The sequence below is a fragment of the Loxodonta africana genome, chromosome 1 (assembly GCF_030014295.1).
Source record: "Loxodonta africana isolate mLoxAfr1 chromosome 1, mLoxAfr1.hap2, whole genome shotgun sequence".
NCBI classification, from domain to species: domain Eukaryota; kingdom Metazoa; phylum Chordata; class Mammalia; order Proboscidea; family Elephantidae; genus Loxodonta; species Loxodonta africana.
This window is the reverse complement of record NC_087342.1, coordinates 89,707,579-89,731,914: the sequence shown is the minus strand read 5'-3', so window position 1 is coordinate 89,731,914 and position 24,336 is coordinate 89,707,579. Positions and strand designations below refer to the sequence as shown.

The following is a 24,336-nucleotide window of genomic DNA, read 5'->3' as shown; positions in this document are numbered from 1 at the left end:
CAACTAATGTCACATAACAATATGTATATAAATTTTTATATGAGATATTAACTTGAGCTGTAAACTTTCACCTAAAGCACAATAAAAAAAATAAAGAATACATCTCCCTCACCCTGGGTAGACAGATTGGGACACAGGCAGATAACTGAGGCAGCACCTTTTCTGAGGAGAGGCAGGCAGCTTATGTTGGCCAAGGATCACTGCAAATGCCAGTCCACAGTTGGAATTAACTTTGAGTAAACTGTTGCTTTCATAAGAAATACCAAGATTGCCATAAATCCTATCATGCTTAATTCTTAATTCCCTTGTGAACCAGAATAAAGACAAACAAAAAAACCCAAACCCATTGCCATTGAGTCGATTCTGACTCATAGCGACCAATAAAAAAAAAAGCATCCCCAAATCCAGTTTACTAATTTGTGACAAGGACTGAGGCCTGAGCCCAATCTTCTGCCCAAGCTTCCATCTTCCTGAGGATAGGGCCACTCAGTAGACACATAGATAAGATATCCTGGTCAATATGAAGAAACCTGTACAACTAGGTTTATTTTATTAGTTTTAAAATTGGTAGGGAGGGTCTCACCTTCTTTTGAGCCAATGTGAACACAGAAAGAATACCCCTTAGATAAAGAAATCTTTGGTTCAAGCTCTGGCTTTGCAGTGAACTTGGTGTATCACATAACCTCTCTGAGTCTTTGACTTATCTTTATAATGAGAGGATATAGCTAAGAACCCTTATACCATTAAGATTACAGAGAAAAGTTTCATAGAGTGTTAGGGAAGTTATGGGATATCCCTCCATTCTAAATAATCTTACAATTTCTGCAGGAGTCCCTGGATGAAATCCCTGCTTCAGAAGACAAAGTAAAAGCAACCTTGTTTAACTGTTAACATGTAAGCAGTTAACATCTTCAACTGCTAACCAAAAGGTTGGAGGTTAGAGTTCACCCAGAGGTGTCTGGGAAGAAAGGCCTGGAGGTGTCCTGAAAAATTGGCCATTGAAAGCCCTGTGGATCCCAGTTCTACTCTGACACAAACGGAGTTGCCATGAGTCAGAATCAGTTTGACGGCCCCTGGTATATAATTTCTGCAAGCCCTGGGGGTGACCAGACTGAATCCAAAACTCAGCTTCCACCCCCATTCTATACGTATGACTGGAGATGCATTGGATTCTCTCAATATCCTGGTCAAATAGGAAGTCATAAAATATTCTTTCTCTTCAAAATACACACTAGTCTTGCTCTGATTATCATAGTGCATATACCAGGACTGCTAAAACTTTAGTTCTGTGGAAACTCGGTGTATCCTCTCTTTTTCCTCAAATTCAACTGCTAATCCATCAGGAAAGCTATGGGCTTTACCTTCAAACTATAAAAAAAATCCGAACACTTGTCTCCATCTTCACTGCTAACACCCAAGTCCAAGCCACTATCATGCCTCACTTGGGTGATCAGAATAGTCTCCTAACTGGTTTCCCTTCTTCCAATCTTACTCTTCTAGTCTATTCTTAAAAGAACAGTGAGAGGGATCCTTTTGAAATGTTACATCACATCATGTCACTGCTTGCTAAAAACTTCCAGTGGTCTTGCACTGAATAAATCAAATGCCTCATGATGGTCTAAAGACCCCTGACCTTCCATGATCTCTCTGGCCGCATTTTCTCTCCATCTTGCTCACTCTGTGCCACTCACACTGGCCCCTTTTCTGATTCTTCAACATACTGGGCAGGCTCCCACCTCAGGGCCTTTGCCCTGGCTGTTCCCTCTGCCTAGAAGTTTCTCCCCAGATATCTGCATGGCTAGCTCCCTTTTCTCCTTCAAGTCTTTTTTTTTTTTTAAAAAAAAAAAAAAAAATCAAATGTCACTCTTAGTTTGGGTTCACCCAAAGCAAACTGAGACATGGACTTGGGTGTAAGTACTTGATCTGAGAGGTAATCCCAGGAATTATGGTGAGGCAGTGGGGAGTGAACGAGAGGAAGGGAAGAGTCTCTAAAAGATGTGTGCACACACTGTGTGCCACCAGGGCTGAACCCTGCTAGAGACCCCGAGAGACTCTGTGGAATATTGATCCATCAATCATTGTTTGGGGTTGCTCCCAGGGGCATTCCTTACTGGCACTTTTGGCCTACCCAGCACAGCTCTTGCTTCCAGGAAATACCCTGGGACAGAGAGACAGAAGCTGTTGTCGTGTATGGTAAGTATCTGCAGAAAGTCACCTCTGGGGTTGTGTGAGGGGCTAAGGAAGAGGCACCTACAGCCTGCGGTGGTTGCCTTCTCAGTGGTGCTTACCTCGACTGCTAACCTGTACCCCAAACCTTCCTCACTGTCCTGTTTTTTCCATAGAACGTATCCCTTTATGTAATTTACATGCATTGTTTTTTGCTTGTCTTCCCTCCACCTCTTTTGTTCACTGATGTATATCCCAAGTGCCTGAGTAATGCCCTGCCACAGAGTATACGCTCAGAAAATATTTTTGAATGAACTGATGAAAAGGCCATAACTTAATCCATTAGTCTTCAGAGTGGGAAGAAACTACAGGTTTCTTCTGTAAAGATTTCAGCCTTGGAAATCCCATGGGGCAGTTCTACTCTGTCCCATAGGGTCACTATGACTCAATCAAAGCAATGGCAAAAGGTTTAGTTTTTTGCTTTTTTTTTTTTTTTTTATCATGTCATGAACATAGTTAAAGTTCCTCGTTTAACAAATACCTATTGCAGGGACAGCACCTCAGATTCCCTGACGTCCAGGCCCTGTCTTTTCTAATGTATTTTTTGACTTGTTATTACTCAGTATTATTATGATCATTACTTACACTCTGTTCAAGTTATAAAATGCGGTTTTCAAGGTGGATCCATATATCTTATTTGATATTACAAACATATGTGAGATAGAGAAGACCAGAATTATTTATTATTCCCTTTGCTAGAATCTAATTTTCTAACTCTCTTTTGAATTCAGGACAGTCTCTCGATCAATCAATCAAGAGCTCGCTCTCTTCTCACCTGACAATGATTACTGATTCTTACCAGCTTTGAAAAGTCGTAAACTGAACTAAAGTCTGCAGAATGATTAAGCCTTGGTTTCTATGACTTTTGGAAAACCTTGTTTTCTTGATCCAATTTGTATGATCTATGTTTCTTCTCTCTTTTGTTTAATTTTATATAAAGCGCCCTAAAAGGGCACTGATTTTGAATTAGCAAATTGTTTAGAAAAATTACAGGAAGCTAACTATTGCATACTAGGGGTTTGGATTTTTTTCTCCATCTTTGGTACAGGAAATCCATTTTTGCATATACTGACAACTATCATGTCATAAAGAGGAGCCCTGGTGGTGCAGTTGGTTAAATGCTCGACTGCTAGCCAAAAGCTTGGCAGTTCATAACCTGCCAGCCACTCTGCAGAAGAAAGATGTGGCAGTCTGCTTCTGTAAAGATTTCAGCCTTGGAAATCCCATGGGCAGTTCTACTCTGTCCCATAGGGTCACCATGACTCAGAATCAACTCAATGGCAAAGGGTTTAGTTTTTTGCTTTTTTTTTTTTTAATCATGTCATACTAAGTAAACATGAAAAACGACAGAGTTTTAGAAGGAGGAAGAGGGCTATGATCTTTAGATTTAGAGCAATCTATATTTATGGAAATATAAAACAAATGAACAAGCCACACAAACTCACAAGTGAACCATAGTCCAGGTTCTGTTTCGTCTGCCTTCCAACAGGAACTGATTCCCATGGTCTCCCACGAGAGGAATTAATGATGTAGCTATAAAATCAAAACTCATAGTTTCACCACTGCTACCCCACTGTGAACATGTTCAGTTATGTGCAAGCATAGTCACACACAAAAACTTGACAACATTCAGATTTAGTGTGCAAGTGTGAAGGAGTTCAATCAACAGAAATGAGACTCATGAGAGGAGCCAAGGAAGGGAAGTGGAAGACACAAAGGGTCCAGGTTCACATGTCGAGTATTTTGAGGCTATACATTTCTGTTGCTTCTCACAACTGACTCAGGTAGGCAGGCTACAGACATAAACTGTCAGAGAATAATTCAGTCATTTAGTTACCTGTACACTACTTAGTTACCTTTTATGAAAATAATGTACTGACTTGTGAAGGGATCAGTGGATAGATCAAGTCAGGGACAAACACAAAAACAAGACATTGTAGGTTGTTTTATCGTTGGTCTCCAGAGAACCAACCAATGAACCTTTGTGCAACTTGGCCATGTGACTTGCTTTGGCCAAGGGACATTAGCGTGATGCAGAGAACTGATAAGCACTTGCACATTGGGGCTTTGTAAAAATGCTATGGAGGGGGCATCAGAGGTCCTCCTCTAAGTTCCCAAGGGGGAAAGAGACTCAAGATCGACAGCCCAAGGCTGATTCCCATGAGGCGAAAGTCAGATACACGTCCTCTCTCCAACCTTTTTACCCATTCTAACAATCATCCCTCCCGTGGCACTCTACTTCTCCACTGGATTGAATAATTCATTGCAACGGCCATACAGAACTCACGGACCATACTCAAAGTTACAGGGTTTATTAGGGAAGTAACAGGTTACGATTCAGAATCAGAAATGACTCAGGATAAGTTCTTTGATCAAGACAGCCTATTCTCGGCTGTACCCCCAGGCAGGCCTCTCTCTGGCCCTCAGCCCCTTGGCCCAGCCTCTACCCTGCTCATGCCAGTGTTATAAAGCTCTTTAGCTCTGCCAGTAAGTACCCAGGGTCACCTATTCTTCCAGGAAGCCTCCGCCTAAAGGTGCTCAGTTCTTGCACTTTGTGGGTCGGCATGCCCACTGTAACTGTCTTGCTCCGTGGGGTGGGAAGCCCACTGCACCATCTTGCACCAGTCTCCTGGTTCTGCTGCTGCCGTTTCTCTGCTGTCACTCCTTGCTGGCTTGTCCCATCTATGATGTTATAGCTCTGTCTCCTGGGTTTAAAAGATGTGCTCCGCTTCCTTCTGTTCTTGGTGGTAGTGAGATCCTCCCTTTCTGCCTCTGGGATGGTTCATTTTAAGCCTAGCATGATGGCAAAACCGACCAATTCCCTCATTAGGGTTCCATACACCTTATTTGTATAATCCCACCCACACGGGTGTGATCCACCTCATCTGCATTATTAGCAAGCTGTCCAATCCCCTTGGTAAGCCATAAGCACCTTATTTGCATAGTCCCACCCAGTCATTTTGTGCAAGTCACAAAGACTATGGCTAGAAGAGCTGTATTAATTCACTGCAGCCCAGGCTTGTTTTCTTGGAATGCTCTCTGTGGAAGTCCGAGCCATGTTAAGAAGTCCAACCACCCTGACAGCGTCATGCTATGAGGATGTCAAAGCTAGTTACATGGCAAGGCCACATGGAGAAACAATGAGGTGCCAGGCATGTGAGTGAGCCTTCTTGGGTCTTCCATAGCAGCTGCCAGCTAAATGCAGCTGAGTAGGGGCCCAGCTGATACCACCTGAGCAGAAGAACCACTCGACCCAGCTCTATCAGAATTCCTAACCCACAGAATCAGAGAAATAATAATTCATTGTTTTAAGCAGCATTACGATGTAATTTTTATACAGCACTAGATTACTGCAACACAGGAGTTATAACAGAAAGATAAGGAAAAAAAAATTGCACATTGCTAATAGTGAATTTTGTTTGCACACTTTTAGGGTAAACTGATTAGCTGAAAGCTAGCAAAGTCGCCAGTCTGGGAGTTCTGTCCTTGAGTAGGCTCTTGAGGGATATGAAAGGAAACAATTTTAGTTGTTGAAGCATTCTTCAGACAATCTTGAGAGTCTACCTATGGAGCAGACTTGTGCAGTATCTCCCAGTGTCCTTCTGTGAGCTCCTCTTAGTTCAGGTTTACACCATTTCTCTCATTAGAATTCAAAAGAAGAAAGCTCTGAGATTGGAAAAAGTGGGCCTTGAGGATCTGAGCTGCCTCCACTCCCTCATGCCCCTTTTTTTACCCTCACTTAAAAAGAGAGTAGTGGCATCACCAGTCTGTCCAGCCCTTCAGTCAACAGTGAGGACTACCTAAAGATGGAATGTCCTAAGAAGGCTAGAGACCTTGCAGACAGCTCTGGAAGCTGAGGTCCAAACATGGCACTGCACTGAGGAAGCACTGGAGCCAGGGTCCTGGAAACGGGAGGTGCTTAGTGGGGCCCAGTGGCTGATGGAGGCCGGGACATCTCCACATGGTGGGAGTATACGGATGGTAAAAACAAAGAGGAAGTTAGACGGTGACAGAGAAATACAGATAGGAATAGAAGAAAACAAAATGAAGAGCTAAAATCCTCACAGAATAGAATTAAACACGGTGAAATACAATGAAATTTTATTTCTTTGGCAGATACGATGAATTCATCACTGATAACTGGGGCAGAGGCTCTATTCTCTCCTCAGGAAGGTAGGCTGGAATGGAGTGAGCTATGCTTCGCAGGGGCTGTGGTGGTTTAAGATCATGGTGGAGAAGCAGAATTAGAGTTGACTGTGGTGCCTCTCCCACCAACCCAGAACACACCTATGTGTCCCTACCACCTGGGATAGCCCCCATTTTTCTCTACCACCTCTCACCTGCCTGGCTCCCCAGCTGGGCTTCAGGCTGGTCTCCCCAGAGCAGATGCCTGGGATCATTGAGGAATCATTGGCTGCGCTGGCATATTAGGCAGCTCTGTACTGTCCAGCGCTGTCCCTTGCAGCCTGGGGTGGATGTGGGTAAAAAAGGAAAAGGTTGCTCAGGTTTAGCAGGAGAAAAGACCTACTGTACTCCACTGCTTTTCAGTAATTCTTTTTCTATTTTCCCTACTTTAAATGCAAATTTGATGGTGTCAGGCCCCTGCATAAACCCTATCAATTTCTTTGTACCTTTTAAGACAGACTCTAAACTCCTGAACCAGATTCCTCAAGATCTGGCCTCAGTTTCCTTCTTCAGCTTCATGTCTTGTGTCTGCCTCCCTCAAACTTCAGCCTCCTGAACTCTCATTTCCTTGCAGCACCACAAGTTCCCTTGTTTGGAGTCCTCTCACATGCCTAGAATGTCTACCTCCCGCTCCCTCTGCTTAACATGAACCTCACCACCCCTGGCATAAGTAGCTCAGCACTCCACTCCACTTCATTTTTTCTAGTCTATTTCAACTGTTTTCATTGGTCTGTCCCAACATACTGCAATTTTAATGAAAATAATAAACCTAGCACAACACTTGACACATCTCAGAAAATTAGTATTTGCTGAATGAATGGTAATGAGAATCATGTACTCCATGACGCCAAATAACATTATTAAAAAGCATCTATTATTACTTCTCCACTGCCCAGGCTGGGAATAAAAGTCAAGCTCAAAGTTTAGTTTGTCCAGGTGGGAGCAGTAACGGAATCCGGCCCTGGAGAAAGCGGGCTCCTACAAACCTCACGCCTGACACCCGACTAAAGCGAGAAAGGGGTCGCTGGGCCTCCCCCCACTCCCCGCTCCGCAATCATCCCCCTCGCAAGGAGCACTCACGTCTCTGGCGCTGGGTGCATGTCAGGCCCGGGATGAGGAGGGAAGAGCAGCCACGACAGAGGGTCTTCTTCACCGATGGGTCCCTGGGGGCAGAGGAGAAAGGTGGTCGGGTGCCCGCGCTCGCTCCCCGGTTTTCCCCGGTCCCGCCCGCCGCCCGCTCCGCGCCCGCTCACCGCCGCAGGAGGAGCCGCTTCGCAATGGTCCTGTCCGTGTGGCAGTAAAACCGCGCCAGCGCCTGGTTCTCAGGGTTCTGCGCGAGGACGCAGTGGGCGGCCTGAGGAGCGGAACGGTCACTCCGGGCCGGCCGCACCGGGTACCCTTCCCGATGTGCCCCCGACCCGGGCTCACCTGGTACAGGAAGCTGAGCCTCTTGAAGGCTTCGCGGTCCTTCACCTGCCCCGCCATCCGGACGGCGAGCTCCCCGCGCCAGTCCGTACGCAGGCTCCGCCCCTCGGCTCGCCCCGCCCCAGGCGTCCGCGCAACGCCTCCTGGGAAGTGAAGTCCTTTGACCCGCGAGCCGCTCCCTCTCCCTGCTCTGAGACCCGTACTCTGGCGCCACCAAGCGGTCTCACAGACCCATTTGTTTGTAAAGCCATCCCCAGCAATCCCAGGGTCCCTGAGCTTTGCCTTCCGTCCAGTCTTCCTCAAGCCCCAAATCAGTTATACTGAGTAGAGACTAGAAAACCTGGTGGAGCAGAACATTTTAGACTTCTTAACATCTGCAGGACAAAAGATTGGTCTCTCCATGCAGATAGGTTTGGGAGACAGTTATGGCAATTATAACCAGTTAGACTGTGGTCCTGAAGCCAAAGGCAGATGCCTGAAAATCTACAGACGGAAGGAACAGTGACTATACATTCAAAAAGGCACTTGTGCCAGTGGGAGTCAAAGTGGGAAGCACCATGAGAGTGATGGAGAGAAGAGAGCTCCTGGCTCAGGAAAGCACAGGTTAGTCCCACTCCTGTCTACTTATCAAAGAAACGTACTTCCTGTTAGGCAGTTCTGGACACATAGCAGGGGATCCTCACTTGGTGAGTCAATGGTTCCTAATCCTAGTCTCAGACACTGGCTCACAGAGACCTATCGGTAGCATCCCCTATCTGTGAAATGACACCCCACTCCCCACACAGTCATACACTTTACACCCCTACTTCTGACTTTTGTCTCCCATTTGTTCTGCTTGGCATCCTGTTTACCTCCTCTTCATAGTTAGTGCCTGCAAGCTCTTGAGGTCAGAAGCAGAAGGATGGAAGGGGCAGAATGGAGATGAACCCTGAGACAGGGAGAGGACAACATAGGTCAGGAGAGGTTACAGACGCTCTCTCCTAAGATTGCTGTCAGGCAGGTGCAGGAAACCGGTTCTCCAGCTCAGAGAGAGAAAGGAAATGGTTGAAACCTCCTCCAGGACGAGTTTCACAAGGATCCCCAGACTCAGCTGGGAGGAGTGTGTTTAAAAAGCAGATGCCCAGGCCCTCCCAAACCTTGATCATTCACTGAGGGTGAGACCCAGGAACATGCATTTTTAACACCCCAGTGATTCTTACAGACATCAATACCATGCCATTGCCAAATTACCACACAACACAGATCACTTCAGTGGGTCCTTTGCTCCATATTATTTCAACCAACCAAAGTATCTTGCCACAAAGAACCACAGTCAAGGCACAAAGGTAAGAGGAGAAGAGTGTGGACAAAGTCCTACTGAGGTGGGAAGAGGAGCTGAAATGCCCTCAGTAACTGAATTTCAGTCTCTTGTCCCAATCTTCTGTCAACTCTTGATTACCCAAGCAGAGATAATCCAAGTCATTTTAGTTTTGTTTGGCATGCATCACTTTACCTTTTTTTTTTTTTTTTTTGACAGTATATGTACCCTGCAGCTGTTTATTTGGGCCTAATATTAAAATAATTTGCATTCTCAAAAGGGGAATGGCAAAGGGTGAACATCGGCAACAAACAAGCAAAAGGCTGGCTCTTCTGAATACGAGTTCCAGGCCAAGTGCACACAGGTGAAACTGAGTTGCCTATCTGGCCTTCCCTACATATACCACCCTTTTCTATCCAACCTCAGGGTGAGAATGACTCCATTACCTTTTTTCCTTTCTGGCTTGGACACCTCAGCCAGGTAACTGGACTGACAACTTGAGAATAAACTACTTAATAGCCTTCTTTAAGGCCAGGGCTTTAGTTAGAAACATCTTTCTCTTTCCTTAAATACCTTACCCTCTCCCTTCCCAGTTCTTTTGGGAAAGCAATGAAAGTGTACACGTGTCTGCAGAATCTCTTCCACCTTGTCTCTGGCGAGGAGCAAGGTGGCCAACTTCTTGGAGGCAACCAACTATATGGAGGCAGGCAATAAGTCAGCTCTGCTGAAAGGCTGGGCAGGGACCTAGGTTCTCCTGTTCTTTCTTCCCACCCTCTTTCCCTCTCCCTAATTCCCCGAGCACATTCCTACTTATGGCCAATCCTACTCATAATGGTAACTTTAGCCTGGGAATAGAAAACCAAAGAAACTCCCTTCCCTAACCTTTCTTCTACCCTTCTTAATGCCCAATCTCTGCCCCGGAAATACTTCCCCACTTCTAGAACCATGAGAGCAATGTCATTCATCATCATTCAACCTAGAGGTACACAGACCTCTATGATCTTACTCAAGAAACAAGACTATTAAGGGTTGAATAATCCCCTCAAAGGATATATGGGGCTTTCTGTTTCCTCCTCCAGTTTGAGGAAGACAGATTCCCCCTCATCGGCTTTTTGTTTCTGGAAAAGCCTCTCCTTCCTTCCCAAACCATCCTCGTGCCATAAAAAACCTGATGGACTTCAGGGGAGGCAATCCCCTGGGAACCAGCTCCTCACCCCGACAGTCAGGAGGAGGACGCATGTGCTCTCATCCCAGCCCAGCCCTACTCCTCCACACAAACCATCCTAGAAACCGAGGTGTTTCTCCTAGACGATTCAGGACTGGAACCAGGCAGACAGGACGACGTTCCAGCAGGACACTGGAAGGAAGGCCCACAGCTCTTGACCCTGCCTTACCCCAGTTATTTCCATGTCCCTACCTACCTGTCACTCCCAATCTGTAGGGGGCCTAATGGTAAGTGGCGCAGCATTCTTCCGACCGGCCCGGATGCCTGGATAGAAGAGGGGCCAAAGTTTCTCAGTAAAAGTGTCAGTGAAGGTGTAGATATGAGAACGGTCTGTGACGTTGTAAAAAGACAGCGTGCCAGCCTCATAGTCTAAGAATATGCCAACCCGCTTGGGTTTCACCTTGATGTGCAAAGGGGTAAAAGGCGTGGTAGTGGCCGCATATTTGTCCCCATTCCACAGCCGCACCCGCCAGTAGCCAGTCTCAGGGAGTGGAGTTAGCTCGCCCTTTCGGCTCACGGAGTCCTGGCACACACCCACTGCCCAGTGGGTCTTGTCGCCCACCTCCACCTCCCAGTAGTGTCGACCTGAAGTGAAACCCTCTGTAGCCAGGACACAAGGGTAGAAGGTGAAACGCCGTGGTGTGTCAGGGAGGTCCCGGAGTCTTGTCTCCACGAACTTGACACTCTTACGATCTTCCGACAAGACTAGGTTAGGATGAGCAGTCTCAGGGTCCAGGGTCACGTCCGCTGGCGGGAGAAGCCAGAGTGGGGAGCTAGATGAGGATGGGAATAGCTAATCACCCCTGCCTCACTCTTTCAGCCTGCCTTTACACAGCCTGTTCTCACAAAGGTTCCCAGAACATCATGGTTTGGTTAACTTTCTCAATCCAGGATGTCACCTAAGAGAGAGGAGGGAACAGTGGCTTCACTCTTCACCTTGACCCTAATATAAACAGATAATGATCTCTTGACTCTGTAAGGGAAGGTGGTCTGAAGTTCCACCCTAGTCTCTCGCCATCCCCCTCTGACATCATCTACTTCACTGTGTGGGGAAGAGCTAGGCACAGTTGAGGGCCAGGAAGAATGCAATGTGTTAAGGATAGAGAGCAAGGCAGCATTAAGGTCTAGGGAGAGTGACCCTGTGTCTGCTTTCCTGGAACAGTCTGGTTTATACCTATTTTCTCTGAATAAATATTAATGGCACTACATTTCACTCTAAAGACTGTTCCAATTTAGATACTAAATTATATGGTCACTCTGATGAGTTAAATAGTGTGACTCTATGGTCACACCATTTAACTTCTCTGGGTGCCTATTTAGAAATATACGGACATATGAGCACATGATACCTAAAGCTTCCTCTCACTTGATTTCTATGACTCAATGGTGAGTGACACTGAAAGCCAGGTAAAGGGGTGGGGTGAGTGTGAGCATAGAAAGTGACAGAGGGGTAACTGAAGCCCAGATGAGGTAGGACCTAAGGATTTTCTTTTGCCTGCTGATCCCCTCTGCTAGTTTTCTTTTGGGAGCAACTTACCAATGAGCTGTTTAAGGATCTTCCTCAAGGCAAAGTACTGTCGGGGGAAATTGCTGAAGTTCTTCTCCAGCTCTATGGATACGGAAGTTACCTCCATGGTCTTCACTTTCTCACATCTAGGAGGGGTAAGGAGATAGGGGAAGAGAGGGCAGGGTCAGGGGAAAGCTCTAGCCAAGTACATACTCGGATGTTTTCATTTTTAGGGAGAAGCTAAAATTTTCCATCTTCCCACTTTCTTCCCCTTCCCTGAAGACAAGCACTTGCCTACTTCTTTCTTTTACCAATTTATGGAGAGCCATATAGTCCCCTGGACAGAGCCTTACCTTGAGAATGAGTCTCAGAACATTCTAGGGGTATTTTTCTATTTTGTGCATAAAATGATAAACACAGATCTCCATCCCCCAACCCCTTCCTCCTTACATCCTGTTTGGACACTATTATACCCCACAGGACAGAATGGAATCTAGTTTTACATTATCATTCTCCTTACCAAGGAAGTCCCAGTGATTTGCCCTCTGGCTTCACAGGGCGAGGAACCTATTTCCACATCCCACCCAGATATTGTATGGCTACCCTATCCTTGCTCCTCTGACTCTACTGCACCCCTAGTCTCTAAGCCAAGACCTAACTCACTCAAGAGAAATACAGGAGATAACTTACTTTTCCAAGGTACTTTTGACATCCTAGAGGGAAGGAGAAAAGAAAGCAATATTGGTCCTGGTATTCAAGTGTTCTGAAGGCAAAAGATTCAACCATCCCCCAGAAAGTTCTAGATCTATAAAATAGACACAGGGCAAACTAAGGGACAGGATCCAAGGAGAAGACCACCAGAGGAACTCGAGTGCATCTCTCCTAACCGAATCCCCACTTTCAGCTCTGGTCATCAAGAAGCTTGGTAATTTATGTCACTTCCAAATGGTTTCCTATGTATTTGTCTTTGTTCCTCAGTGACACTGGGAGCTCCCTGCAGGGGACAGGAATTGTGTGTCAGCTCTTTACTCTGCCTCCCAAGTACCAACCGTAGAGTCCAATCCCCTTGAGGGACTGAATTCCAAACTGGTGGCATAGGAATGAGTCACAATTTACTGTTGTGGTTTGGTATCCCCCCTCTGGTATTAGTAACCAAACATTGATAACTGTGTGTCAGTCTCTGATTTGAGAATACCTGGGGTCCAGAACAAAAGAAGACAAATCTCTCCTCCCCCACAAGATCTTCCAGTTTAATGTGGAAGGCAGAACACATATACATGAAAGGACACAAGAATAAATACCAGGCAATACATAACATGCACATAAATGTACAATAAAGCCTCACTGATTCAAATGCTGGTACTGTCATCTCTAAAAGAAATATGTTTCCTACAGTCTGGCTAACACCATTAATCTACCTAAGAAAACAAATTCTTTCAAACATTTTAGAGGCACTGTTTGCGTATCAGAGAAGCCCTGGTGGCAAAGTGGTTAAAGTGCGCAGTTGCTAAGTGCAAGTTGGCAGTTTGAACCCCCCAGCTGCTCTGAGGGAGAAAGATGTGGCAGTCTGCTTCCATAAAGGTTTACAGTCTTGGAAACTCTATGGGGCAGTTGTACTCTGTCCTCTGGGTTGCTATGAGTCAGAATCAACTGAAGGCAGTGGCCGTTTTTTTTGATTTGTGGATCAAAAGCAGTATATTATTACACATAATTTCAAGTATCCTTGAAACTATGTTTCTCATTTTCTTTTCAGCACTAGATAAATCAAGTTCCAGGACTTAAAAGTAGTGGTAATTGTGTTTGCAAAATTTTTAATGCACAGTTTTTCACTAATTCAGAATAGACTTCCCATCTTTCAAAATAGTAAATTTCTTTGGTTCAAATTAAGCACATAATTGTTAATAAGGCTTAAGAACAGAGAAATGATGGAAGACATCAGAGAAGCCTTTCAGTAGAAGATCCTTCGAGCATATCTAGAAGAAAGAATGGGGTTTAGAGCAGCAGAGCAGAAGGGTGACAATCCAGGGCCACTACAACGGCCTGTGCAAAGCTGGATTGTGGTCAACCTGAGGGGCTACACAGGGGCAAAGGGCGAACCTTAAGCATCTCGAAGCCCGACTGTAAGCACTTGCCCTCCACCTCAGCAGCCAAGTGGGCCAGGTCCCGGCGCTTGTCCCCAAGGTGAGCAGCATTTTCTCGGAGACGCTGCAGAATATCCTGTTCCTCCTCCTCCAGTCGTGAAAGCAACACCTGCTGTTCTTCATCCAACCGCCTATGAAGCTCCTCAAACTCCGTTAGGATCTGCTGCCGGCGACTCTCCACCAGTCTCTGAGGACAGAGGGAGGAGGATGTTACAACAGCAGGGTCAGTGGGGTGTGAGGAGCTCTCCTCCCACCCACCATGTATATGAATTAAAAAACTCACAAAGACACTGGAAATACTTTAATAAGACACTTGGTTTTCTCTTTTCTCTTGGAATTTCCTTTTGTAAAGAATGGATCCATCCTGACTGTCACCCCCTGCCCCTACTGATGATTTAGCATAGTGAAGACCATTGAGGAAATTTTTAAAAAAGTAGAAATTAAAAAAAAAATTACTTTATGAAATAAACTTCTAAAAAAGTTTTTTTTTTTTTATGTTTTAATAAAATGCATTCAGGACATCAGAACTCAATACTATGATGACATGTACTATTCAGATATTTCAGAGAGAACTCTCTCTCTGCTACTGTCCAACTCTAAAGTTCCAGTTAACGCAATCTGTCAAGAAAAGGAAAGTATAAATATTGAAAAGTTAGAGATAAGATTGTCATTACTTGTCATATTGCAAGACATCTACCTGATAAAAACCAGAGAACCAACTGGAAAGGAATCAGTAAGAGTTTTTGTAATGGGTTGTTACAAAACATATATGCAGATTTCAGGGCTAAACCAAAACACAAACCAAACCCAGTGCTGTCAAGTTGATTCCGACTCATAGCGACCCTATAGGACAGAGTAGAACTGCCCCATAGAGTTTCCAAGGAGAGCCTGGTGGATTCGAACTGCTGACCCTTTGGTTAGCAGCCGTAACACTTAACCACTATGCCACCAGGGTTTCCATTTCAGGGCTAAGCCTGTTAAATAGCTTCAAGTCACTTCACAGAATTGGCAGTTCCCACCCAAGAACGGGTTCCAGAAGATTTCTGGTAAATTAGTTGCCTAAATTTGAAACATGCTTTCACTAAACCAGAACACAGGCTTAAACCTATTAACATTCCTGAATCTGATAACTTTTTTGTTGGCTGCTGACTAGTTGATTTCTACTCATGGCAGCCCCATGTGTGCAGAGTGGAACTGCTCCACAGGGTTTTCAAGGCTGTGGTTATCCAGAAGCAGATCACCAGGCCTATCTTTCAAGGCACTTCTAGGTGGGTTAGAACCATCAACCTTTCGGCTAATAGTTGAGTGCTTAACTATTTGCACAACTCAGGAACTCTTGAAATCTGGTATCATAATACAGGATTCTAAAACACCAGCCATACCCATTGTGAGCATTAATCCTTCAGCACAGCCTCCCTTCTGTGCCTCCACCTTACCAACAAGTGATGTCCCCAAAGAATTGGAGAAGCTTCTTTTGACTGACAGGGAGGGATTAACCCAAGAGTGAAGCAAAATAAGAAGCAGAGACTGGGACTCCAGAAGGCAGAGGAAGGTAGGGACTAGAAGGCAGGGCTGAGGGTGAAGAGAGAGTGAAGATGAAAGCCAGGGCTAGGCTTTACAGTCTTGACATCTCAGGGTTTCAGGCTAGTTCCCAGCTGAGGCTGACTAGCTCCAGTTCTCTAATCACTGGCTGCTTTCTTTCCCACTGCTGTCTTCTCAAGTGCACTTTAAAACAGAATATGCTCTCCAAACATTTGCTCTGAAAGTAAAACACAACGGCCTTCTTCTCTTCTCTTTCTTTCCTTCCTTCATTTTGAGAAATGATGTGTGGGGAGACATTTCAGATTCAAAGCCACAGTAAATAGGAAGCTAAAAGGCTCTCCCTCTTATAAATCCATCATTCTTTCTCTTTTCACTCTGTATCTGTAGGGCAGTGATTTGTAACGAGGGTGTTACCCTCTCTTAAGGACATTTTGGAAATTAGGAGTATTTTTTCAGGCTGTTATGGTTGGGGGTGCTCCTGACAAGGATGTTAGCAGTCCTGCAATTTGTGAGACAATCCCACACAACCAACTGTCCTACACCATCTCCTAGTGTTTTGCTGGATATTCAAAATGTAAGCCTGAACTTGAGTACCATCTTAAACACAGAGTAATTCTTAATATACCATGTAACGCCCCCCCTCTTCCAAAATGTCCCTAGGAGGTGGTAGCACCCTCATTTAAAACGACCGCCCTACAAACAGAATGAAAAGAGAAGGGATGATGGGTTTATAAGAGGGAGAGCCTTTTAGCTTCCTACTTACCATGGCTATGAATCTGAAACTTCTACCCACACGTCACCTCTAAAAAAGGAAGAAGGAAAGAAAGGAGAAGAGGACTATGTTCTACTTTCAGGGCAAATGTTGTGAGATCATATTCTGTTCCAAAGTGCATGTGAGAAGTGCACCTGTAACTACTTGATAAAACTCAGGAAGGGTGTATTTTGTCTTCCTGAGAGCTTTACCAAAAGCTATTTATCATTTTGAAAAATCATGTCACCAAGAGCTAAGCTGCTTCTGGTGTCTGAGTTGACATTACCATGTTACCTCAGTCTGAATTTGTATTTGTTGTGTTAATAATTTCTCATAAGACACAAGAGTATAATTACATTGTAGTGTCTTTCCCTGTCTATTAATATACTGCAGTTTGTTATAAATTACTTTCCTTTTACTGTTCTGTTATATTGTATTGTACTATATTATGATAGTATTTTTTTTTAATTCTTTAAGTAAATAGATTTTTAATCTATAATTTTCATTTAGTATAGTTAATTACAAATTATTTTTAATAGGGGTATTGGGTCTGATTTTGGAGGTACAAATGAGGGAGAAATGGATGGAGAGAGGGAGGAGAATTCAAATAATCACAAAAGGAATGTTGGTGGTAGTTTCAGAGATCACTGAGATGATAATTTACCTTTTTAAAAGCACCATAGCTCTGTTCAAGGATGAACAAGTGAACAAGGTTTCCAAAAATTTTATTCTCCTCCCTAACCCCCACTACCAAGAAGGTGAGCAACAGGAAGAGGACAGTTAGTGACTGAGACTAAACTTCATTTTCATATATTTTAAGTTTTTCAGGAGCCCTCCAAAGGAATAAAAGATTTTTGAAGTTCACCTTGGCAATCAAAATTAATTTTTTAAAAATTCACATGCTTGCTTTGTTCAAATGTATAAAGGACTAAAGTAATAATATTTCCTTCTGTTGGAATGTGGTGATTCATTAAAAAACAAAACATTGTACTATTTTAAAACCTGTGTTAAACTTCCGGTGATCCCTAAATCTCAACCCCACACACTCATTATTTCTCCGGAAGCCTTTACTTAGGCCAAATCTCTATGCTGTGTACTTACAAACTTGCACCTGTGCTTTCTGTGACATTACCTATTTTCTCTACTTGACTGTAAGCTCAAGGAAGGCAGGGACCTCTGATCATCACTGTACCCTAGTACCAAATACCGAGCTTGGCCTATATGAACGGTTTAATAAATATTAGCTAATTCACAGAGGACTGGTATCCCTGGTTTTGCCACTTACTGGCTGTATGATTTTGGATTAGTTACTTCAAGTTTGTTTTTCCTCCTGTGTAAACTGGGGACAAGAGCACCTACCCTACGGGGTAGCTAAGTTCACCCTTGCCGAAGATGAGCTCCAGGACCTCCTTCTCTTTGTCTTGTAACATCTCTATGTCCCACTTACCCCAATCTTGGCCTGAATTCTTAGAACTGTAATCTAGGGAAAACCCTGAGACCTAATATAAAATTCTGTGAATTAGGAACGTCATGGGCATCTAATGAAGTAATGCACAGGACTCAATAAATATCAGTTACTATCACTGCTACAGGAGCCCTAGTGGCACAGTGGTCAAAGTGCTCAACTGCTAACCAAAAAGTTGGCAGTTTGAACCCACCAGCCACTCTGAGGGAGAAAGATGTGGCAGTCTGCTTCCATAAAGATTTACAGCCTTGGAAACTCTATGGGGCAGTTGTACTCTGTCCTACAGGGTCGCTGTGAGTTGGAATCGACTTAAGGCCAACGGGTAGTTGTTCCTTCTACTAATATTACTACCCAATAGAAGAAATAAGGCAGATACTGAAATACTATAGTACAAGCTTGAATATGGTAATCTTATGAAAAAATGCAAAACAGTATGAAAATTAAGGAAGTTCATTTCTGAAGAGTCAAGAAAAACTGTAAGAAGTACCTTTCATCCTGAGATCTGAAGGACAGATAGGATACTATGGGTGGAGGGTAGGAAGGGGAAGAATTTCTAGGAATGAACAACATCAGCTAGAATACTTGAGCTTACTTGAGTCAAAAGAATGTCGTCCTAATGTCACTGGGCAGTTCTTCTGTCAGCTCTTGGTCAGCCCTGTCTCCCTTTTTCCCCAGTGAATCTTCTAAATTCTCCTCTCCTCGATCCCTCTAAGAAACTCTTATCCTAGCATCCTCAACAAAGAGCTTCCCTTCCTGCTATAAAGACAAATGAGACCAACAGACATGAATTTCCTCAGCTTGTCAGATATAAGATGTTCTGTCTGTCCTTCACCTCTTATATCCTTCTCCTTAATTCATAACAAGTTATTTATGGGCAATATTCAATGACAATCAAACCTTGTAAAATATCACCAATTTTGAGAGAATAGCATTTTTCTAGTGAATCAGAACTGGTGGATTATTTAGTCTGTGGTTAATTGTCTGTTAGGAAAAGACCTGCAGAGCAGCCCAAATGTAACAGCTTGCCTGTACCTTGAGCTCTCCAGGCTTTTTCTCCTCAGAGGACTTGCAGCGGGTGATATCCTGCAGCTTCTGCTCCAGGGGGTCCAGGCACTTCTGTAGCTTTTCCTGAGGGGAGGGGGAGGCAGTGGGAAGGTAACAATCGGGGTTGGCTAGCACATGCTTCATTCAGAGGTCAATCCATTTGTTTGCTTATTACCCATCTCACCATCACTTGATCCAACTCCCTTACTTGCCTGTCATTTGGGTGTCAATTTCTTACTGGTCCCTTCTGCCACCAACCTATCCAAGTTATCTCTGCTCACCCAACTTTCTTCTCACTCTCGTAGCTTTCCAACAGGCACCAACCTCTGTGTCCTTCCCCAATCCTGTCCATTTTCTTACAGTATGTAACTGCCTATTGCTGTCAAAGTGACCTTCTGTACCCTGGTATCCTTCTTTAAACCTGTCCTTCCATCCAACTCTGACCACCTATAAAAATAATAAAATCTTCATTGCTTATACTGTAAATTACCTCAAATCTTGTTTCCAACATTATTTAGCAAAGTAAGTGACAACATGCTAAGACAATGAAATCTCTAATTCCCATGACTCAAATATCTACCATGTCCCAGGAGCAAGTTATACCAGATGCTATGTTATCCATTACTAGGGAAGATGCAAACAACAGACTAGTTCAGCTTGGACTGGGGATTATCAGTCTAAAGAAGTGGTATTACCTACTCCGAATACATGGGAAATAAGGGGTATTCTGAGCAAGGGGACAGAACGAGGAAACCAGACCACTGTTCAATTCTTCCTAAGTTAGATCTTCTCCATGTGGTTTCATTCATTTATGAAAAATATAACACGTCCCAAGATCACACATACAGACATTCACACTTAAGACTCAAATGTGTTGCAAAAGTCAAGAGTATAATTCTGGATCCTCCATACCACTGCTCTTCATACTTGAGGATAATTGAGTTGATCAGGAGTACCTTGGGCCCCCAGTGTGTGTAGCTCTGAGAGGATCACAGAGTGAAGACCAGATGCAGTCTTGCTCTCAAGGAATTTATAATCCTCTACTCAGGGAGTCTCCCATCCACCGCTGCTTCGCCCTCTTTCCCCATGTTGGTATCATGCATCTGGTTCCCCACCTTGTACTCCTGTGTGGCATCGTCCAGCGGCACGACGGTGTGGACTCGGTGTGTGTGGGAAATTGCACATATCAAACATACAGGCTCCTGGTCCTCATAGCAGAAGAGGTTGAGGGCCTCATGGTGCTGGGGGCAGAGGCTCTCATCCCGGATCTTCCTCTTGACAGCCTGGAGCTGCTTGGCAATTTCTACCATGCTGCCTAGTTGCCGATTGGGTCGGAGACTGCGGTAGCGGGACGTTTTTCGACACACAGGACAAGGGAAGTCCCTCTCCAGGTCCTCCCACCAGCGTGTGATGCAAGCTTTGCAGAAGTTGTGCCCACACTCAATGATGACAGGCTCCTTCAGGTACTCCAGGCACACAGAGCAGCTTGCCTCCACCTGTAAGTTCTCCAGAGCTGCAGCTGTGGATGCTGCAGAGGCCCCAGCCTCTAACAGACCCGTCTCTGCCATTATTTAACTTGGGGATAGGAGGAGGGGCAGAGAAAAGAAAAATATTAGTTGGAGGTTTAATTTTCTTGCATCCCTGGCCTGACATTTACTCTCATATTAAACCCTACACCCACTTTTAACCCATCTTGGTATTCTCCATCTTTCCCGCCACTTGATTCAACCTCTCTTTTCTTTCTCCATTTCCAAATTTTACTCCCAACTATCAACCTAATCTTTTTTTCCCCCTCTTCAGCAAACTGACACTCATCCCTCAATATTTCCCGTCTGCTTTCTCTTGTTAAAAACAGAGGTTTCTTCCTACCTTAGCCCAATATACTCCTAATCAGGTTCATCCCATTTGTATCTTAGAACCAATTAGTTCCAGACCAATGTATCCCCAGCTTGATATATTTTTCTTATAGATGAGAAACGAGTTTGAGAAACTGCAAACTGCCATAAAAGTCAAAGTATTAATAAAGCCTAATCTTGATTCCCTGACACTCTTCTCTCATTCTTTCAAAGGGTAATAAATGGAATGGGTTAGGTGAGGGTAACAATCTCCTTTTTAAAGGAAAGCTTGAAATTATTCTTTTATCAGACTAGCCTAGAGAAAATTCTTGAAATGAAATGACTCACACAACATCCCATTTCTATTTGTGGGCATTTGGACAGTTGGAACTGCTGAAAAATGATAAATTTATGGCAACTATACTAAAGGGTACGTTATTGAGTTCAAACCAATAACCTTTTGAAAAGAGGGCTGATAAGTCTACTGTAAATATTGAGCAATGACTGCAGTCTTTCAAGATAGCTATTCATAATTAATTCCCTGGACATACTGTGTCTTCAACTAATAGGTTCTGGAGTGGTTGGGGATTAAGAGAAAGAAAGTAAATAGGCAATCAAAATCTCCCTCAAGTGATGCCTCAAAAGAACTGGAAACGCAGCAAAGAGATTTATAAAGTAGAAGGCTGGTCCCCTACTCCATCCGTAGAATGGCAACACTTTTATCCAGAAGTTAAGTTCATTTGTTTATCCCTATATCCACCCTGCACATCCATCACCCCGAGGGATCCAATGGAAGGAAGGAAATTCAGCAGATCTATGTGCTGAGATAGATGTGGCCATGAAATGAATTGGGCTAACAACTATTAACAATTATACAGGGTTGCTATGAGTTGGAATCAACTCAGCGGCAACAGGTTTGGTTTTGATATACTGACAGTACATACGACAGTGTTTAATTTGGAATAGGGACTCAATAACTTAACTGAACTAGAATTTTCCCCCCAACGTTAGATGAGTTCTGTCAGATGAGTTTTCTCTAACCACGGGAATCCAATTTTGACTGGTGACCTGCCCTTTCCCCAATCTTTTTGGAAACTAAGTGGCCTTCTCACCTGAAGTGAGTTGAATTACATGCAGTTAAGGGCCAGGACAGACCTAGACTGGCAAAGAAAACGGAACAGTGGTGTGAAAGACAGATGGATAAAGGGTCTGGGAAATATGGAGAGGACTCAGAGCTCGCCTGCGGCCTCGCTTGCCTGTGGGTTAGTCCTTCCCCTCTCTCTATTCCTCGTGTTTCAGTGGAAGGGCAAACTCCAGGGACGTCCTCATTGTGTTTCTACCACTGTCCAAGGTCCCATCTTGCAACCCTCTCCTGAGCGCTGTCCACAACTCTGTCCCACCCCCGTCTCCATCTTCTCCCGCCAGATCTGGCGCAAGAGATTGGAGAGTGGGGTGAGGAAACGTCGTGCCTGGCAGGGGAAGGAAGGACGCGTGTCTAGGTTTGGAGGTGTGACGTTAAGGTGGGATGCCGGCCGCTATGACGCAGCCGAGATCGGCGGTGACGGCTCAGTTTCACCGCGGGAGGCGAGCGGCAGCGGGACGGGGGAACGGCGGGGTAGCCAAGCAACGCCGGACGCGCTGACGTCGCCGGGGCGGCAAAACGTCCGCCCGGGCCTGAGGCGGGCGGAGGCAGCTGTAGTTACGTGCAGGGGGCCGGTGACGCAGTCGCGGGTCACTAGGACGCGGCAGGCGGAGCCGGCCGGCCGGGACAGGCCCCGGGGCACGGCGCGGCGGCGGGACGGCACCTACCTTCCCGGCTTCGGGTCCGGGAGTGCGGGGCGCGGAGCCACCGGAGCGCTGCCTCCCTCCTTCCTCCTCCCCCCGCCCCGCAGCGCGACACACAATACTCGCCGGAAGCGGAAGCCGCGCCGCGCGGAGAGGCTCCTGTCGAAGTCGGGTGGCTGCAGGCGGTCGCGTGAGGGCCTAGCGGTCCCTGCGGAAGAAGGAGGAATGGGGCCGTAGGTGAGACCCGGCAGGAGGCGTCAAGGGCGTAAAGGGACCCTGAGGGGCAGTTGGCTGAGATGCCGGCGTCCAGGTGACCAGAAGAATCCGCTGGAGAAAAAGGGTCGCGCATGCGCATGGTTGAATCCTGAAGCCCATTGTCCGCAGGGCGCCGGACGGGATCCGGGGCAGGAACAGCTCTCCCGTCCAGGCTGCGGCCCGGGCTTTGGTCTGGCTTGGTGGGTCCTTGGGGGGGGGGGGGGGGGGTCAGGAACGGTAGGGCAAGGGCAGGTTGGTGTGGTCCAGCCACACTTTTCCTCTCTAAGCCAGTCCGGGAGAAAGTGCTAGTTGAGGTGGCGTCCAGTTACGTGGCGGACCTGCAGGTCTCTGCTAGGACGTCACTTCCGACTGGTTGAGAGTCAGTCTTTTGAGTTCTCTAAGCCGAGTGCTTCAAAAGCTCTTCGTCCAGCCCCTGCTTTGTTGGGTTTGTCGAAATGATCTGCTTCTGTCGCTAGAATGAGAGTCCAGACAGCGGTGGTACCAAGTCTCTGCTGTTCACTTTTTTATCCTCAGCTCCTCGCTCGGGGCCGACCGATGCAAACGCTCCGTAAACTCTAGTTAACTTGATGAGACCCAGTGCCCGTTCTTTGCACGTCTGAGACTGATTTGCGTTTCTCCGCTTGTTCGGGGACTCCAGGCTTTGCATTTTAGCCTTCCTTTCTCCTGCAGTTGGAAGCTCCGCAGGCACGTGACTTTGGAGGAAGGGGGTGAGGTGATGGGGCTGAGGAGGAGTCTGCTGGGTAGAGGTGTGATGGGTCTGGGGGAGGACTCCTTCCGGAGGAGTAGGCGCTGGCTAGAGAGGTGTGATAGGGCTGGGGAGGAGTCCGCTGGGTAGAGGTGTGATGGGGGAGGGGAGGAGTAGGTGCTGGGTAGAGGGGCTGGAACGGTCGAGGAGTTAGTGCTAGGTGGAGTATGAGACTGCTGGTAGAAAAGAAAGCAGTTTGTACCCTCCGTCTTGGAGAGGAAATGCCACCAGCTAGCCCCAAGTGTAAGTTGTGATGCTGTTTACAAACACCGTGCAATATTTAAGCTCTCATCCTGACAGCCAGGAATTTTTTACTTGCAGAAAATATGATCAAATGAGCGAGGTATAAATATTTAGGATCTCACATGCTAAATCCAGTTGGTCTGCTTTTTTCTTATTGTTCCTTTGCTTTTCACTTTTTTCGGTAGCCAAAGATTTGAAGGAAAACGAGAAAATTACATTTACAGGTAGTCCCTGATTGGAGTTAGGAAAAGCCGCACTTAACAACGCCTCTCTTCCTTTTTTTTTTTTTTAATATCTTGTTTGTAAAATGCACTGTATACAATGCTACAACACGTTGTTTGCTGATGTTTTCATCCTAGATGTTCACTTGCAGATGTTTATATGTAACGTTTCCAACCCCCAAAGACAAATGAAGATTTGGTTTTAAAAGTTACTGTACTGATAATAAAAGGCAATAATGAAACTAAAAAAAAAAGGTAATTCGATTTATGTCAGAACCGTCTTATGACAGTCATCTGAACCCGGTCTTAAGGTGGGGACTACCTATAGTAACATTTTTTTCTCATTACTATTTGATCCTTAGGGATCTTATTTTAGCAGCAGTACTTGGTCCCATTTGCAAAACACCTCAACTGTAAGGGAGA

General features: G+C 45.3%; 2 protein-coding genes and 1 long non-coding RNA gene across 6 annotated transcripts in view; 1 reads left to right on the top strand and 2 right to left on the bottom strand.

Moving 5' to 3' along the window:
- Positions 1 to 6,325: 6,325 nt before the first annotated feature.
- RPP21 (ribonuclease P/MRP subunit p21) lies at positions 6,326 to 10,600 on the bottom strand. Its single transcript, XM_023541679.2, has 6 exons — positions 10,555 to 10,600; positions 7,840 to 7,979; positions 7,665 to 7,765; positions 7,492 to 7,574; positions 6,567 to 6,692; positions 6,326 to 6,435 (listed from the first exon to the last, which is right to left on the bottom strand). The coding sequence occupies exons 2-5, from the start codon at positions 7,894 to 7,896 to the stop codon at positions 6,634 to 6,636; spliced, it is 300 nt and encodes a 99-aa protein (XP_023397447.2). The 5' UTR covers positions 7,897 to 7,979; positions 10,555 to 10,600; the 3' UTR covers positions 6,326 to 6,435; positions 6,567 to 6,633.
- TRIM39 (tripartite motif containing 39) lies at positions 7,986 to 22,563 on the bottom strand. 3 transcript variants are annotated; one of them, XM_023541673.2, is made up of 7 exons: positions 22,453 to 22,563; positions 19,924 to 20,383; positions 18,797 to 18,892; positions 13,963 to 14,193; positions 12,556 to 12,578; positions 11,896 to 12,011; positions 7,986 to 11,105 (listed from the first exon to the last, which is right to left on the bottom strand). In XM_023541673.2, exons 2-7 carry the CDS (start codon positions 20,374 to 20,376, stop codon positions 10,558 to 10,560), a joined length of 1,467 nt encoding a protein of 488 aa, XP_023397441.1. In that variant the 5' UTR covers positions 20,377 to 20,383; positions 22,453 to 22,563; the 3' UTR covers positions 7,986 to 10,557. The 3 variants fall into 3 exon arrangements, with proteins under 3 accessions (XP_023397441.1, XP_064138919.1, XP_003422508.1); XM_064282849.1 differs by lacking the exon at positions 22,453 to 22,563 and having other exon boundaries at positions 7,986 to 10,622; positions 10,921 to 11,105; positions 19,924 to 22,377; XM_003422460.4 differs by lacking the exon at positions 22,453 to 22,563 and adding an exon at positions 21,756 to 22,373.
- Positions 22,558 to 24,336, top strand: part of LOC111747592 (uncharacterized) — a 70,608-nt gene continuing 68,829 nt past the window's right edge. For both annotated transcript variants that reach the window (XR_010321610.1, XR_002784347.2), the window contains exon 1: positions 22,558 to 22,665. This is a non-coding gene — a long non-coding RNA (uncharacterized LOC111747592). The remainder of the gene's footprint in view (positions 22,666 to 24,336) is intronic.

Excerpts from the sequence above, each read along its gene's own strand:
- RPP21 (XM_023541679.2), bottom strand. The coding sequence starts at position 7,896 with ATGGCGGGGCAGGTGAAGGACCGCGAAGCCTTCAAGAGGCTCAGCTTC. Across the intron at positions 7,575-7,664 it reads AAGCGGCTCCTCCTGCGGCG|GGACCCATCGGTGAAGAAGA; the intron begins GTGAGCGGGCGC and ends CTCTGCCCCCAG. Across the intron at positions 6,693-7,491 it reads ATGCACCCAGCGCCAGAGAC|GCTGCAAGGGACAGCGCTGG; the intron begins GTGAGTGCTCCT and ends CATCCACCCCAG.
- TRIM39 (XM_023541673.2), bottom strand. The coding sequence starts at position 20,376 with ATGGCAGAGACGGGTCTGTTAGAGGCTGGGGCCTCTGCAGCATCCACA. Across the intron at positions 14,194-18,796 it reads AAAAGCCTGGAGAGCTCAAG|AGACTGGTGGAGAGTCGCCG; the intron begins GTACAGGCAAGC and ends CTCTGTCCTCAG. Across the intron at positions 12,012-12,555 it reads GTCAAAAGTACCTTGGAAAA|ATGTGAGAAAGTGAAGACCA; the intron begins GTAAGTTATCTC and ends TACCCCTCCTAG.